The following is a 16141-nucleotide window of genomic DNA, read 5'->3' as shown; positions in this document are numbered from 1 at the left end:
TACCCGGGATTCCACAGCTGATTGGCTCTCGGTCCTGTCGATCACTGACGAGTTTATGCCAAGCTCCCAGTCGCTGCAATTTCTTACACGTGACACGCAAGATGCACATGTTGACATGTTTTGATTTTGTGATGGGGAAGGGAAATTAAGATAATAAACGATGGAATAAACTAACCAAGCATATTGGATCATGCGGCATCACAAAGTAAACACTTCATTGCTTGGTTTTTGATACAAGGAATAAATAGGCTTAAGCCCCTCAGCCTGCTGAAAAGCAGCTAGAAAATGTAAAGATGTTCATTCTTAATTCTAATGGAAGTCAGTGGTTACTGTCAAATGTTTGGTTACCAACATTCTTTAAAAAATATTTTTTTGTGTGTTTAATACTTATACAACTAGATCATCTAATTATATTTCCTTGGCTATCCCTAGAAAGAAAACTACGTTTGGTTCTGGTTTTGAATTTGCAGCCCCAAATGATTGGAATGTGCTACAAAAGTTATTGATATTAGAGGCACGTATTCCAGTATGTACATTTAAAAAAAAAAAGTGCTCTGACCTCGACCTGTAAACGTTTTAACTGGATTTTATTTTTATTTTATGTGTTTTATGCATTGTAACATGTTTGTATGTTAATCATGAGATATTAATTCTCCTGCCAGGCTGTTATTGAAAATAAGAACTTGTTCTTAATTAATTTGCCTTGTTAAATAAGGTTAAATCAAATTAACTCTTTTAAGTGTGGAGAGTGAGTACATGATAACCTTTCATTTTAGGGTGAACTATCCCAAAAATGAAAATTAGCCCATAATTTGCTCTGCCTCAAGCCATCCTAGGTGTATATGACTTTCTTCTTTCAGATTAATCCAACCAGAGTTACATTAAAAATGTATTAAACATATGTTTATTTTTTTTTTAAATGCATCAATTCACTACAGGAGGCCTTTATTCACCCTCAGAGCCTTGTGAGGCACTTTTTATTATGGATGAATGCACTTTTTTGGACTTTTTGGACTGACTCTATAACTGTGATTGGATTCTTTTAAAAGAAGAAAGTCATATACACATAGGATGGCTTGAGGATAAATCATGGGCTTACACAAAAAACATGCTAAAAGTTACATGCATGCTGTAAACATAAATACAAGCATTTATGTACATAGCAGGTAACTTAGATGTGTGTTTATTGCCAATAATGTGCAAGTAAGTCTTCTTGACACCTGAAACTATCTGTATTTTATACTATCTGTAAAGAATGGACATCAGCATTAAATTGTTTCTTACTTCATAATTATCATAAGAAACAAATGCCAAAAACTCATAAGACCGTAAAAATTAGAAATATTTTGACATGCGTCCACAGCTGGAGGCTAAAAAAGCTTGCATTTCCAAAAATTTACTTAAAGTAGTGTAAAGGCCACGAGCACTCCCTCTGCGAGATCTAACCTGCCACAGTCTGCATTTGAGAGGCCAGAGGGGCAAGTTTTTGTGCGCATGTGAAAACACTGCATTCAATGAAAAAATTACAAATATATGGCAGTTGCTAAATCTTCAGTCATGTGCAACTTGATGAAAATAAGCACTAAGTTCAGTTAAGTAACATCTGAGTTCTTTTTTATCATTGTAAATATGCATATATGGTCATATATATTTGGGCCATTGTCTGCGTCTTGATCTATCTTAAAATACAAGAGCTATAATCCAACAGATTCACAAATTGTAAACTGCATACACTCTTAGGTAACAGTAAAAAAGTTAGAAAGGTAAGATGATTTTGACTGATACATAAATCACATTTAAATAGTATTTTGGCATAGAATGCCTAGTTGTTTGATTCAACAATGCACACAATTTATCAAGTTACTTAAAATACCATTTCATATTTGCGAGGAACAATGAGTCAGAGAAGATATGGCTAGACAGTCAGCAGTCAGTCTGAATAAACAGACACCTTTGCACTTATGTGACAGCAGTGACACAAATTAAATACACCCAGACTGGGTGTGAATACTTGCACTTTGTTCACAGCTTCTGCTGTTGTGCAACAATGGACAGAAGTGTTTGTTTGAAGCCATATCTTTCCATCTCTCAGGACCAGGTGCTACCTTCTGCATTCCATGAAGATCTGTTTGGCTCGAACATCATTTGTCTCTCTAAACTATACTGTATTCATAAATTCAAGCGCAAAGGCAGCTTTCCCATAACACAACAACAACAAAAATGAAAGCAACTAAATGCTATTTTTTAAAAATCTGACTTTTAATATATTGTCAAATCAAGTAACACGATATTTAGGTAGATAATAGTGGAATACGTATCCAGGTGAATAGCCTAGTTAGATGGTGAATGTGTCAATAGTAGCCTACTGATTTTTTTCAGTACATATCTGTAACAGCACTTTTAACATGACCATAGTTAATCCAGATCTCGAAGCGTCTTTCCCGACTCCGCGGCATTTCTGCAACTGTAGAGCCACTTGATGATCCGAGCGTTGCGCTCGACAACTGACGACCCTTGACGCACGGTCTCCTGCAATTCCCCCTCCTGCAGGCCGTCGCTGCTCCTCGAGATTCCGCCGTCTGACGTCGAGACGCTGATACTCCGGGTTTGGGAGCTGAGGTCGTCCGAGCGCGCGGAGAACTTCTCTCTGCCCAGGGACTCGATGACGTCACCCTCGAGGCCGCAGAATTTGAAGAACGCGTCGAAGTCCGCGAAGTTTTTCGAGTAGCGCGAACTGATGTCAGACCTGGAGCGCGCCACCCCCCTCCGGCTCTTGCGATCCTGCTCCTGGATTTCTGCGACTATCCTGTGAGGAGGTCCTCTCGGTACATCACTAGTCTCATCCTTGTGACCGTGTGAGAACGGTACATTTACCCGAGTGGCCTCTTTCCCGCAGTCCCTGCGTGTGGCGCATGCACCACCACGCGCCTCAGAAAACGCGTTTGTCTTGTCTTTAATAGCGAATAACGACTTTTTCATTAATCTCCTACTCCCGCCAGGCGATCCTCTCAAGAGTTCACACTTCTGTCTGTATAATAAAATCGAGTCTCGTTTCTTCGAGCTGCTCCGTCTCACCACATTATTATCTTCTTCAGGCGACTGTATATCCTCAACCTCAACATGAGCGGCGTTATTAACGGAACCGTGCCCGTTTGAGGACCCTCGGCTGCTCACGGAGGCAGACCCGATGCTGACAACTTGTTGGCTTTTTACATATTGAGGTTTAGTGGCTGCCAGTCTCTCCACCGCACTGACACGTCCTTTAATCGCCTCGCTTTCTCTCTCCATCTGTCTCCTCAAATACTCGGGCCCCTTCACAAGAATGCGCGACGCGTCCACGTTGGCCGATCCTTGCGTTTTCTTCAACATGATCCTGTCTGGATCAGTATTTCGTGTTAAATCCATAACAGATGTGTTAAAAAAATATGTTGAGGGGTCCGAAGGTTAGTGCATAGTAGACTAGATGAGAACGCACTGACGCACACCTTTACCTGTGTGTATTACTCATCCACTCCACCCACTAACAGGTCAAGACAATGCGAGCTCTTGCACGAGGCAAAGGTATAAGGAAACGTTGATTGTGACTTAACGTTTTCAAAACAGAGCTTGCAAATACTTTTAAATCTCTAAAGCATTTTTTATAAGTTTTTTATATATATGTAAATCTTATGTTCCCTTCATTTAGACCCATATAGGATTTTATTTTTTCCTGAAAATAAATGTTAACTTATTAACTATAATCACACAATGTATGACAAAATTCCAGGAAAATTTGGATAATTTTAGTACTTTTTTTAGGATGTCTTTCCCACCTTGTTGTTATGTTCTGGGTCGAAAATAACATGCCTAAAAAAATGTTTATAAATTTCTCATATTATCATTTGTATTATTTATTTAGTCAACTTGCTCTCTTTTAGGTATAGCACAGGTTTTGTTTTTCTTTTTGAAACTTATTTTTTGTCAATTTAACTCAAAAACTGAGGTGCGTCAGCTCAGATCTTTGAGGCCTATAGTACAATCAATTAGTTTAAATTTTGAGATTTTGATTTTGATTGGGAACACAAAATAAGGAGCTTCAGCACATCACAAGGGTTAAACAGTAAAGGAAACCAAGACAGGCTGGGCGTATTGTGAAACCTGTATAATCCAGCTAATATTTCTCAGATTGTGAAATACAGTTCATTGATATTTTGTAATAACAGATACATTTTTAAAAGGATTTCATTCGTGACCTGATTTTTTCTCAACATCTGTTTATGCATCATGTGGCCTGATTCAGTAATATTTCTCCCTTTGTGCAGGGTTGTAATGTCAAACAACTTATATAAAAAGGCAAAAATCTTATCTTTTGACATCTCACCTGCTTAATGTTTGTATGTTGTATCCTTGTGCATATGGGACTACCAAAATTGGTAATTCCATAAGTGTTATCATGGGTGTGTACTTAATAAAAAGAAGCAAAGCATATGCACTACACACACAACTTAATTGGGTTACACTCATACTCTAATTAAAACCATTTTTAAGATTTAGATTAATATCAGATAGACATCTAGATGAATGCAGGATCTCCATGAAACCAGTAGATGGCAGCAGACTTGAGAAGTTGATGTTAATGTTTGTGTATGAGAACGAAAGTACATGATGAGCAGTTACTTTATAACATCTAAATACGTTATACTTCATTTCTGATCAGCAAAATAGTTTAGAATTTATCTGGCTTTTCTCAGACATATTCTTATTTTTATTTGGTGATTAATAAAATGACCAAAACAACTCTAGCAATTAAGCATCCACAAGAACACCCTAGCAACTGCATAGCCACACATCAAATACCACTGTAACAACTCCCTATCAACACCCTGGCAAGACTTTTTCCAGACTGGATTCCTGTGGAGTGTGTATGCATTGCGCAATGTGCAAAATGCACTAAATTGCAGACTTCATAAAGCAACGGTCCACTTAGCGTAACCCAGAATTGATTTTTTCGCTCAACCCAGAGTCAAAACCAGGAATTTGTGCAGATGTAATTTATGTGTTTTAAAGTGCCTGCTGTGCAGTTAGCTGGAAATTATCCAAGGCAATAGCAGTACACTAAAACCAATATCTGGCTTCTCTGACCTCAGAGCTTCCAGAATTGTATGTAGATCCAGATGAGATATAGGGTGAGACTCATTATTTTGTCAGTCTGGTCTGAAACATGAGAATATCTTGAAACCTTCAGCATCCCACATCACACTTATACATCACTAAATAACTATAATTGTGCACAGATTGTATCAACACACTTATGTTGGTATTAAACAGTAAGCCAAATCCTGAAGGCCACATTGAGCTTTTCTCCAAAATTCAGAGCCCTCTTCATTGCATGTGAACTATAACATGAAACCACAGCATGACAAATTACAACTAAAACCATGACCTTCCCTTAACCTTGTTTACACATCTCACAAAGCAAATGGTTGTGATGTCCATTCCAAAACTTAGAATGAGCATGTAAGGTCTTTCTGAACAAATAATTCCAAACATGATATCTGACAGAAGACATCAATGCGATTGCATGACCTTCAAGTATAAATCATTTAAGTCTGGAGTGAGGTATGATTATGTCAGACTCAACACACAACTTCTACTAGATTGGCAATGGAATTAAGGTCTTGAATAAAGCGTCACCGATGTCCACAGGACCAAATGATCATCTTTGTTTTTTTGTTTTTTTTTTTACTAAAAAAAAACAACCTTGGTAGAATTTACTGAAGATTTAAAGGAATAGTTCATCTAAAATGAAAATGATCTGATAATGTTTTCCCCCTTAGGCATTCCAAGATGTAGATTAGTTTGTTTCTTTATTTGAACAGGTTTGGAGAAATTTAGCATTACATTTCTTGCTCACTAATGAATCATTTGCAGTGAATGGGTGCCATCAGAATGAGAGTACAAACATCTGATAAAAACATCACAATAATCCACACCTCTTCAGTCCATCCATAAATGTCTTGTGAAGTGATAATATGTGTTTTTTTAACAAATAAAATCAATCATTAAGGCATTTTAACATTAAAGTGACACTTCTGAGTCCATAATCTATAATAAAATTTCCTCTATTGAAGAAGTTAATTCCCTGTCGTCTTCTCACATCAAAATTCATCAATATATTTGTTTAGAGCAGGGGTTCCCAAACTGAATCCTGGATTGCGGTGTCCTGCAGAGTTTAGCCCCAGCCTCAATTAGACACACCTGAACCAGCTAATCAAGCTCTTACCAGGCAGACTAGAAACTTCCCAGCAGGTGTGTTGAGGAAAGATGGAGCTAAACTCGGCAGGATTGAGTTTGGGCATCCCTGGGGCCTGTACCATGATGGTAGCTGAACAAATTCAGAGTTACAGGATTAGTTTTGAGTTGACAAAACCAAACCTCTCCAATCCTGCTTTGTTGGTACCATGATGCTGTTCATCAACTTTCTTTGTCAATTCAGGCTTTGATCCTGAGTTTGTGGAGCGCGTGCACATGAATGTGTGACATCACTGGTGAACAGCCAATCAGGAGCCTTGCAACACAAAGCAAGTTTGATTTACTTCTCGTGAGAGACCCAGCGAGATTCAAAACTAAAGGTTAAAGGTTTTGCTAAAGATTAAGAGATTGAAGATTATGACAAATTTAAATGTCATATGAAAAATGAAGGAGGACTAATAAAATAAATGATCTTGCTCCATCAGTGTAGTCACAAGTGGAACTTGTTAACATATTTTATACATTTGAAAATATATAGTGATAGAGACTTGAACATGTAAGTTTTTTACATTTGTAATTTTTAAAATAGTGAAATCCTTTGATACTACAGCTTATTAGCTTATTTATATTACATGATCTGTATACATTAATATTTATTTAAAACTAAAACTAAACTAAAATTGCTTGTGTGTAAGAGATAAATAATAATATGAATCACAATAATTATATAAATCATAAAATGACTCAGTTATTATCATTAAAGCCAGACTTCTATTATTCTATTCTATTTTTTTTTAAGCATAAGTGACCTTTAATTTGGAGCAAGATAAACTGGAGTGACTTTGTGTCAGACATGTGTCACTTCTCTCACATCTGATTGGATCTCTAATCCAGAATTAAAAGCCGAGCTATACTTTCATAGTACCTAAAATCCAGAGTTGGCGGAAACTAAGATGAAACATAGCTGGCTAGCCACCTAATCCAGCTTCATGGTACAGGCCCCTGGTTTAGAGCTATTTTGGATGGTTTTTGCTTGTAAACAGTGCTTGGTCTGTAAATATTTTTCTCCTGATTCAGATGATATGACATTTTCACTGGTGAAAGAAATATTGTATATAGAGTACTCATATTTTAACTGGAAGCAATATAAAGATGTCTTACTGTTGGATTTGTTTATTAAAAACACAGCACTAATGGATTATTTATTTTTTTAGCAGCTGTTTGGACTCTCATTCTGATGGCACACATTCACTGCAGAGGATCCATTGGTGCCAGTGGCGGTTCTACACAGAGGCCTAGGGAGGCCTGTGCCTCTGTAGACATGTCCCTGGCCACCCCTGTGGCCACCCGCGTGCTTAAAAAAAGTAATATGATTTTACTTTTACTGTCAATATGATTTTACACGCGAGCGCCAAAAGTGGAACTAATGTGACGCAACGTTCTACACGGGTAAATTAGTGCACTTATCTATAATATAGATCATAATATAGATAATATAATATAATATAGATATATAATATATATATATAATATAGATCAGTGACTTAATCATATTCAGGGATGCAAACATCCCGCTTTTCGGAATAAAATGACTTTTATTTTGTGTATTTGTATTTTGTTTGTTGCTTTTTTTTAAAAGACTCGCCTGTGCCTGTTAGATAAAACACGTTTTAAAAGCTGTAAACTTTTAACATCACTTTGTGAGCTCAGTTTTGAAGCGTTTCATATTATCATTGTTTTGTGCAATGAAAGATTGACTCAAATGATTCGCGAACCCGCTCTGAAGTCGCGATATGACTCAAATGACTCAAATGATTCGCGAACCCGCTCTGAAGTCGCGATATGACTCAAATGATTCGCGAACCCGCTCTGAAGTCGCGATATGACTCAAATGATTCGCGAACCCGCTCTGAAGTCGCGATATGACTCAAATGACTCAAATTATTCGCGAACCCGCTCTGAAGTCGCGATATGACTCAAATGATTCGCGAACCCGCTCTGAAGTCACGATCTGACTCAAATGACGCAAATGATTCAAGAATCTGCTCTGAAGTCGCGATTTGAATCAAATGACGCAAATGATTTAGAAGACGCAAATGATTCGCGAACCCGCTCTGAAGTCGCGATTTGACTCAAATGACGCAAATGATTCAGATGACTCAAATGAACCCGCTCTGAAGTCCCGATCTGACTCAAATGGCGCAAATGATTCGCGAACCCGCTGTGAAGTCGCGATCTGACTGAAATGAACCTGCTCTGAAGTCCCGATCTGACTCAAATGATTCAGATGACTCAAATGATTCGCAAAACCGCTCTGAAGTCCCGATCTGACTCAAAAGATTCGCGAACCCGTTCTGAAGTCGCGATCTGACTCAAATGAAGCAAATGATTCGCGAACCCGCTATGAAGTCGCGATCTGACTCAAATGATTCGCGAACCCACTCTGAAGTAGCGATCTGACTCAAATGATTCAAATGATTCGTAAACCCGCTCTGAAGTCGCGATCTGACTCAAATGATTCGCGAACCCGCTCTGAAGTCGGGATGTGGTATAGTTTCCACATACTTGTCTAAGTCCAATTTGAATAAAGAAAAAAGAGGTTTATAGCCAGTAAACTTTTGTTTATAAATGTGAAATTTAGCTAACAGGAAACATAAATTATGTAATATTTTCCAGTATTCTCTTTGAATGGTCAAACAATCCAAATGAAAACAAAAAGAGAAGTCACTTACAAAATAACACTGAATAAATGCCAAAAAGTCTGACCAAAATTTTTCAGTGTAGGAGCATTGCTAAAATAAATGAATGAAGACATCTTCAGAAGAATGACAAAAACAGCAACTCACATCAATGTCTAACTTTAGTTGGGTAACATTTGTCAATTAACTTAAATTTTATTTATTTTACTTTGTTGGTAAGCAGATATCTATGAGGCAAGGTCCATACTGTCTCCCAAGGTGTGTTGTCCTTCAGTCGTGGAGCAAAAAGCCCAACTCATCTGGTTCTGGAGGACTTTATATTATCATGGTTTTGTGCACTGAAAGATTATTAAAAGCTTATTATATTTTTAGCCTGCACAATACATTTAAAATAAGCATAATTTAATTGTATATTATTTCTGTGTAGTGTAGTGTAAGCATTATAAATGTATACACTTCTGAAATCTTGACATTCATATATAAATATTAAATTGTGAAATGTATGATTGCCTGAATTAATTTTATATGAGTACTAATAGTAATTTGTTTTTATTAACATGTTTAGATTGTGTAAAATTACTGTGTAGATTTTTTTCTAGAATTACTTTTTGTATTTATTTGCATTATATTTAAATAAAATATGTTGCCATTTTTAATGTGCCCCTCTGGTTAAACGCTGGCCCCCCCTTGGCCCCCCTAGTAAAATTTGTCTAGAACCGCCACTGATTGGTGCACAAGTGATGTAATGATACATTTTTTCAAATCTGTTGTGATCTTGATTTTGGATGGCCTGAGGGTGAGTCAATTCTCAGCAAATGTTCATTTTTGGATGAACTGTTCCTCTTAAGAAAAATTCAGATTAGGAAAGAAGTTTAGCATTCACTCAAATCTGATTGGTATTTTCTGCAAACAGCATATTGTGTCTGTATGCAAGGCTAAGAACGTTAACATAATTAAAGTACACAGATTTGCTCATTACTAAGAAGATTTGTGTGCGGAGCAGCTGCAAACCAGCTGTATATTTTTGTGAATACAGCATGTATGTGCACAGATCAAGTCATATAGATCAATTCTGTTGTGTTGCATAACCCTGTCAGTCAAAACCAATAAAATGACTGTGTCAATGAATATCAGTTCTGTTGTTGTACAGAGAAGCTATTCTTCATCTCTTAGTAAGTTGGATTCATACAACACATCCCTTGAAGTTTGGCACTGTTTTAGTCACTGAATCTGCAATATGGTTTTCATTATATCTCTCACTGGTCATTCCCTTTGACAGGTTATGCATCACCGCCAAAACAGGAAAACCTATTATATATAGATTGGAATTATTTACCTACAAATAACGAAATTTTTCTTTGGAAATCGCCAGATTATTAACATGCATAGGAATCCCTTTGTGCCATACTCTAGTCTTCAGCGTCACATGATCCTTCAGAAATCATTCTAATATTCAAGCCCGGCCCCTTTAATTGCCAGTGCTAAAGTGCCCTTTCAGTCCTATCGAGGTGCCCCCAGAACACGATTTCTACTGAGGGTGATCCCTCCTACCCTGGGAATGTAATTTCCTCCCTTGCCCCACGGAGGTATGTGTAGGCCACAATCTGTGAACGGTCTGTGAAGTTTAATCTGGTTTCATAAGAGAGCAAGTATGGCTAAGCAGGCCGGGCAGCTGACTGAATTATACTGCAATCTAAACTTGTTCTAAATATGGTCTGGAAAACAGGACTTTCCCACAACCTGACCATCTAGATCTGTACATGCAATTGTGCTCTTTAAGGGGATAGTGATACCAATAATAGAATTGGGACATATTAGGTTAATCAAAGCCCAAAAAACATCAGAGTAAAGTTTCTTAACCATTACCATGTAGTTTGCTGGCAAAACATAATTTGAAAGCTTTACTCAAAGATAGGCTCTGGATCCTCAATGTGATACACTTTATCTGCCACATTAGATGCAGTGTACTGTATGTGCTGCCTTTACAGTGTAAAATAGGCCTATGGGATTTTATTTTTTTTGGTATGTTGGTGGAACAGATGCCTGTTGTCTCAGGGACAGTACTGACAGTTGTGTAGAAATATGTCTTATAATGTTTGAGAGAGAATGAGGATGAAAATGTGAGTCAGGCTTTCACTTTATTTATGTTATGATATACTGTCAGCTACGGAAGTCTTGAGGCAATGGATTAGTAATATTTTTCTGTTTTGTTTTCTCGTGATCATGACTTTATTATCTCGTAATCTCAACAAAAGTTGTGTTTTTTTGTGATTACAACTTAATTATCTTGTGATCTCAACATTTAATGTTTTCTCTGATCGTGACTTAATTATCTTGTGATCTTTAGATAAGTTGTTTTCTTGTGATTGAAACTTAAAGGGCTGGTTCACCCAAAACTGTTTTACTTGCCCTCGAAGCATCCTTGGTGTATATGACTTTCTTCTTTCAGACGAATCCAGTTGGAGTTATTTAAATAATTGTTGAGGATATTTCAAGCTCTATCATTGCGGTCAGTGGGTGTTGCAGTAGAACAGTCCACAAGTCTTCAAATAAAACTCACGCATTCAAAATAAAACGAGCTGGAGATGGCTCCTGGAGACCCTTCTAGCAAATCCATGAGTTTTTGTAATAAACACTTTTCTCTCCCTTCCACTGACTGTCATACACTGGATTTGTCTGAAAGAAGATCATTATCATTATCATTATCACAACAGAGCTGGTGGCTCACAGATCCCTGCTCCTCAACCACCTAGAGTATTTGGGGCTCAGGATAAATTTTTTTCAAGAGCTCGTTGTCTCCCAGCCAGTGTATCATGTTCCTGGGGACAATTATCGACTCGACCCGTATGAGGGCTTTAGTCTTGCCAGAGCATGCTCTGGTCATTCGGCAGATCGTGGAAACCTTTACTCCTGGAAAGGCTCTGCCGCTCAAGAGGTTTCAAAAGATGCTAGGTATCATGAGGCGAATGCCATCCAACCTTTGGCGTCTGGATGAGTACAGAAAGCAAACTCCATATCAACCGCCTGGAATGCTGGCTCTATGTCAAGCTCTCTACGCTTTCTTACCAGTCCTGGCAGGGAACCACGTTCTAGTCCGGTACGGACAAAATGACAGTGGTGTCCTTCATAAATTGCCAAGGCAGGCTCTCTTTAAAAACCATATTCCAACCATGGCTCTCGGACCTGTCGCAAGCAACGCCATGGCCAATTCCCTTGAGACGGGACCTCCTCTCTCAAGCGAACAGAACGATATGGCACCCTAGACCTGAGCTGTGGGCTCTCCATTTATGGCCTCTCAACGGGAGTCGGTGGACCTCCCAGAGAGCATCCTGAATACCATATTATAGGCTTGAACTCCATCGACAAGGCGCCTCTATAGCCTTAAATGGTCGGTTTTCACCACCTGGTGCACACCCAGGGGTGTAGATCCGTTCACTTGTGACATATCTCAGATATTGTCTCCACTCCGTACAGAGACCAGATTGTAAGTAAGTTAAGTTTATTTATAGAGCGCTTTTCACAGATACAATCACAAAGTGCTTTACAAGGTACAACCACATTAATATACAAATAAAATTAAAACAAATAAAAAGTCCAAAGTAAACTTAAGCCCAATCAACTAAAAGCTTGTTTAAATAACAGTGTTTTGAGTTGCCTTTTAAAGGACTCAACAGAATCAGCCACACGGAGGAACAAAGGCAAGGCGTTCCACAGTCTGGGGGCTACAGCCTCGAAGGACAGATCTCCCTGGGTTTTATAACGAGTCTTTGGGACTATTGAAAGACTTTGGCTTGCTGATCGAAGGGAACGACCTGGGGAGTATGTGCATAGCAAGTCAGTGATGTTATTTGAAAGACAATACACAGAAGTGAACACACCATGAACACATACCCAGAGCAGTGGGCAGCTATAGATCCAGCTCCTGGGGAGCAACTGGGGGTTCAGTGCTTTGCTCAAGGGCACCTCAGTCATGTTATTGCCGGCCCGAGACTTGAAAACACAACCCTAGGGTTAGGAGTCAAACTCTCTAACCACTAGGCCACGACACCCCCCCCCCCCCCCACTAGTGGATGCGATAGCTTGCGCTTACTTATCCTCCGGGCTTCAATGTCCAATAGGAGTTAGAGCACACTCCACAAGGGACATGACCTCCTCATGGGTGTGGTCTAGTGCCGTGTCCTGTCAGCATAAGCCCACAATCATGGTCGGTTTTTGCTTGTTGGGCAGCCTTACCTGGGGTTAGCTTTGTCCACTACACATTCTCAGGCCCCTTGGCGCCTGAACTGTAGGAGGTCAACAAGATGACTGGTGTAATTACATCCCGACTGGTCTGGGATATTTTAAGTATTACTTTCAAGCCCTTCTTAGTGCTCTGGGTGATTACTCGGTCATTGTTCCTGATAGCACGGCATGATTGTATTTTACCCATAGCCTCTCAGCCTAAAGGCTTACAATGCAGTATGAGTGCAGTATCAAAAGGAACGTACTCGGTTACTAATGGAATCTTGGTTCCCTTAGATACGAAACAAATTCTGCGTACTTTGCCGTGCTATATGCAAGGACACCTCATGTCGTCACTTCAGTCGAATTAAATCAGTTTGTCTGAGTGAGATGGCCGCTTAGAGTGTACTCACACTAGGCACGGTTGCCATGAACTAGACCCGAGTACGATTGTCCCCCCTCCCCACTCCCCCTCTGGCCTGCACTCACATAGGGTTTCAGGAGCACGCTTACGTCATTATGGTGCGACGGTTTCTGGATAAACAGGAAGAGCAGCGCTCTCTGAACACAATGGAGTCCATCGCTCTGTTAACTTTGTGGATAATTTTGTGTCGTTTGGTCCACGGTGGTCCACAGCCCTCTCACAGCCTGTTGTTAAACAGATGTGTCGACTTAGTGGCGCGAAAATTTTTACGTAATCGTGCTGCTCGTATGAGGATGTTTGCAAGGTACCAGCTGAAGTGCAGCAAGTACTTTGCAGTTTTGAGTTTTTATGCGTTTTGCACCTCTGCTGTAGACCAAAGCGACCCTTTCCCTGCCATGTTGGTTTTGGAGCGTCGCAAAACCATGACGCAATGCGTCCTTTTCCGTGCTCCGTCACGGTTAGCGCTCACACTGCATGCGAACCGTGCCCGAGTCCAACTGAACTGTGCTCTTGCCCACCTCTTCCAAGCAGGCCAGGGCCGGCTAATCGAGCCGCGCCCGGGCACGGTTCGGAGCACTCACACTAGTCAAACGAACCGCGCTTTGGTGGTCAAACGCACTCGGGCACGGTTCAAACTGGCTAGTGTGAGTATACCCTTATATAGCCCGATGCCCCACCCTTTTTGCAGGGTTTGGGCAGGCTTGCTCACCATAGGTTCGCCACTATTGGTTCGTTTCTATTGAATCCCATGAACCAATGGTCATGCAGTTTCACTGCGTGATTGAAAAAAGCTTCAGAAATCTGAGAAAAAGGACTTTTCCCCATAGCGTCTCGGTATAATGGCTTACGACGCGTTACTCGTTCCATATCTAAAGGAACCAGGGTTACGTTAGTAACTGAGTACGTTTTCTCGTGATTGCAACTTAAATATTTTGTGATGATAGTCATGTAGGATATGCTGTGAGCCTGTGACTGATTTCCTGTGATTTACCAGCTTGGGAACAAAAGTTGTTCTCTAAGTTACACAACTGCGGCAACAGGTGGCAGTATAGAACTGGACATAACAGATGGTGTCTTGCATATTTTATATCCACTTTACTGTATGCATTTAGGACAGAATTAGGACCTTTGTGATCACAATGTGTGCAGTATTATTCATCACTGTCATTTAATTAACTCAAAAATGTTAAATGCTTGAATCAATATGATTTTTTTATTTTTAATCTGTTATCATTAAATTCTTGCTAAATGCGTGACTCATCTCAGTTTCACCACCGCAATTGGCATTCCTTGTGATAAAAACTGACTTATATGATCTCTATTACAGGCTAGATCAGTGGTGGTAAGCTAACTGCTTACTTAAACCAAGACTGACATCACTGCATAGTATTATGTTTGCACCTATATCTTTATTTGTGCATTTTTGAAGTATAGCTACATGATTGTTAGTTATAAACTGGTATGTTGTGCTTATCTAGCAGCGCTTTGACGTATTTGTAGTGTGCGTCTTTATCCTCATTATTTATCTTTATTGTTAATCATTATTATTATATAAGAAATGTGATAAATATATGTAAAATGTGTATAGGTTAATTTAGTGAAGTTATACAGTGTTTTCTACCTTTCTTTGTAGGAAACCACACACACACACACACACACACACACACACATACATACATACACAGTCTGGTTTACTAGTGGGGACTCCCCACAGGCATAATGAATTTTATATTGTACAAAGTTTATTTTTTATCAACCTCTACCTAATCCTACTCCTCACAGAAAACTTTGTGCATTTTTACAATCTCAAAAAAAAAGAAAGAAAAAAACTCATTCTGCAGGCCTATAATATAAGCTTCTGTACCCATGGGGGTCAATTTAGGCACATACGGTGAGACAAGTCCCCATGAGCTGGTGTGTATTCAGGTTTAAGTCCCCACCAGTGTAGAAAAATGTACTCACACAAAAACACTCTTTTCTAGCAGATCCTCAAGCTTGTAAACCACATGATATCAGTCACGGCATTTCCTACATGACTAATAAAAGTCACAAACAAATTATATAATTTATTTCAAATTTTAAAAAATAAAGTGAGTTGAATCCAAACAGCTCAAAGATTTTAGAATAGGTCTCTGCATCCTTCTAAAGGCGTCTTCGCCTGTTGTCTTTTTTTTTTTTTTTTTTTTTGTAGCTCTATTGATCTTTTGACTATTTTAACAGTTTTAATTACACACAAAATGTTTAGCATAGTCTCTGGAAGAAAATTATCAGTGACTGATTAGCCTATATTAATTTTATTCTAGACGTATTACTAAAAGCAAAATTGGCTGTAATATCCATAGACCGTAAAAGAAATGGACACAGCGACCCCATTGGAGTCAAGCATAGACAAGATGCGCATCAAAGTTGCGTTCGTTTCTGTAGCAACAGTAGACTCACGACGTGTTTTAAAAAATCATTGGGGAAAAAACGTATGTAATGTCGAGATCACGAGAAAACAAGAAAAAAAATAATAATCATAAACCATTGCATTTTAGGACTTCTGTAGGCAACCCTGTTTTTAATG

General features: G+C 39.0%; 1 protein-coding gene across 1 annotated transcript; it reads right to left on the bottom strand.

The window, feature by feature from the left end:
- Positions 1-1169: 1169 nt before the first annotated feature.
- Positions 1170-3527, bottom strand: LOC127944371 (protein FAM110C-like). Its single transcript, XM_052540254.1, has one exon. The coding sequence runs from the start codon at positions 3403-3405 to the stop codon at positions 2416-2418; it is 990 nt and encodes a 329-aa protein (XP_052396214.1). The 5' UTR covers positions 3406-3527; the 3' UTR covers positions 1170-2415.
- Between the last annotated feature and the right edge of the window lie 12614 nt (positions 3528-16141).

The sequence above is a fragment of the Carassius gibelio genome, chromosome A23, assembly GCF_023724105.1.
Source record: "Carassius gibelio isolate Cgi1373 ecotype wild population from Czech Republic chromosome A23, carGib1.2-hapl.c, whole genome shotgun sequence".
NCBI lineage: Eukaryota > Metazoa > Chordata > Actinopteri > Cypriniformes > Cyprinidae > Carassius > Carassius gibelio.
Note: the sequence above shows the minus strand (reverse complement) of the source record. Positions and strands in the feature narration are given on the sequence as shown.

Excerpts from the sequence above, each read along its gene's own strand:
- LOC127944371 (XM_052540254.1), bottom strand. The coding sequence starts at position 3,405 with ATGGATTTAACACGAAATACTGATCCAGACAGGATCATGTTGAAGAAA.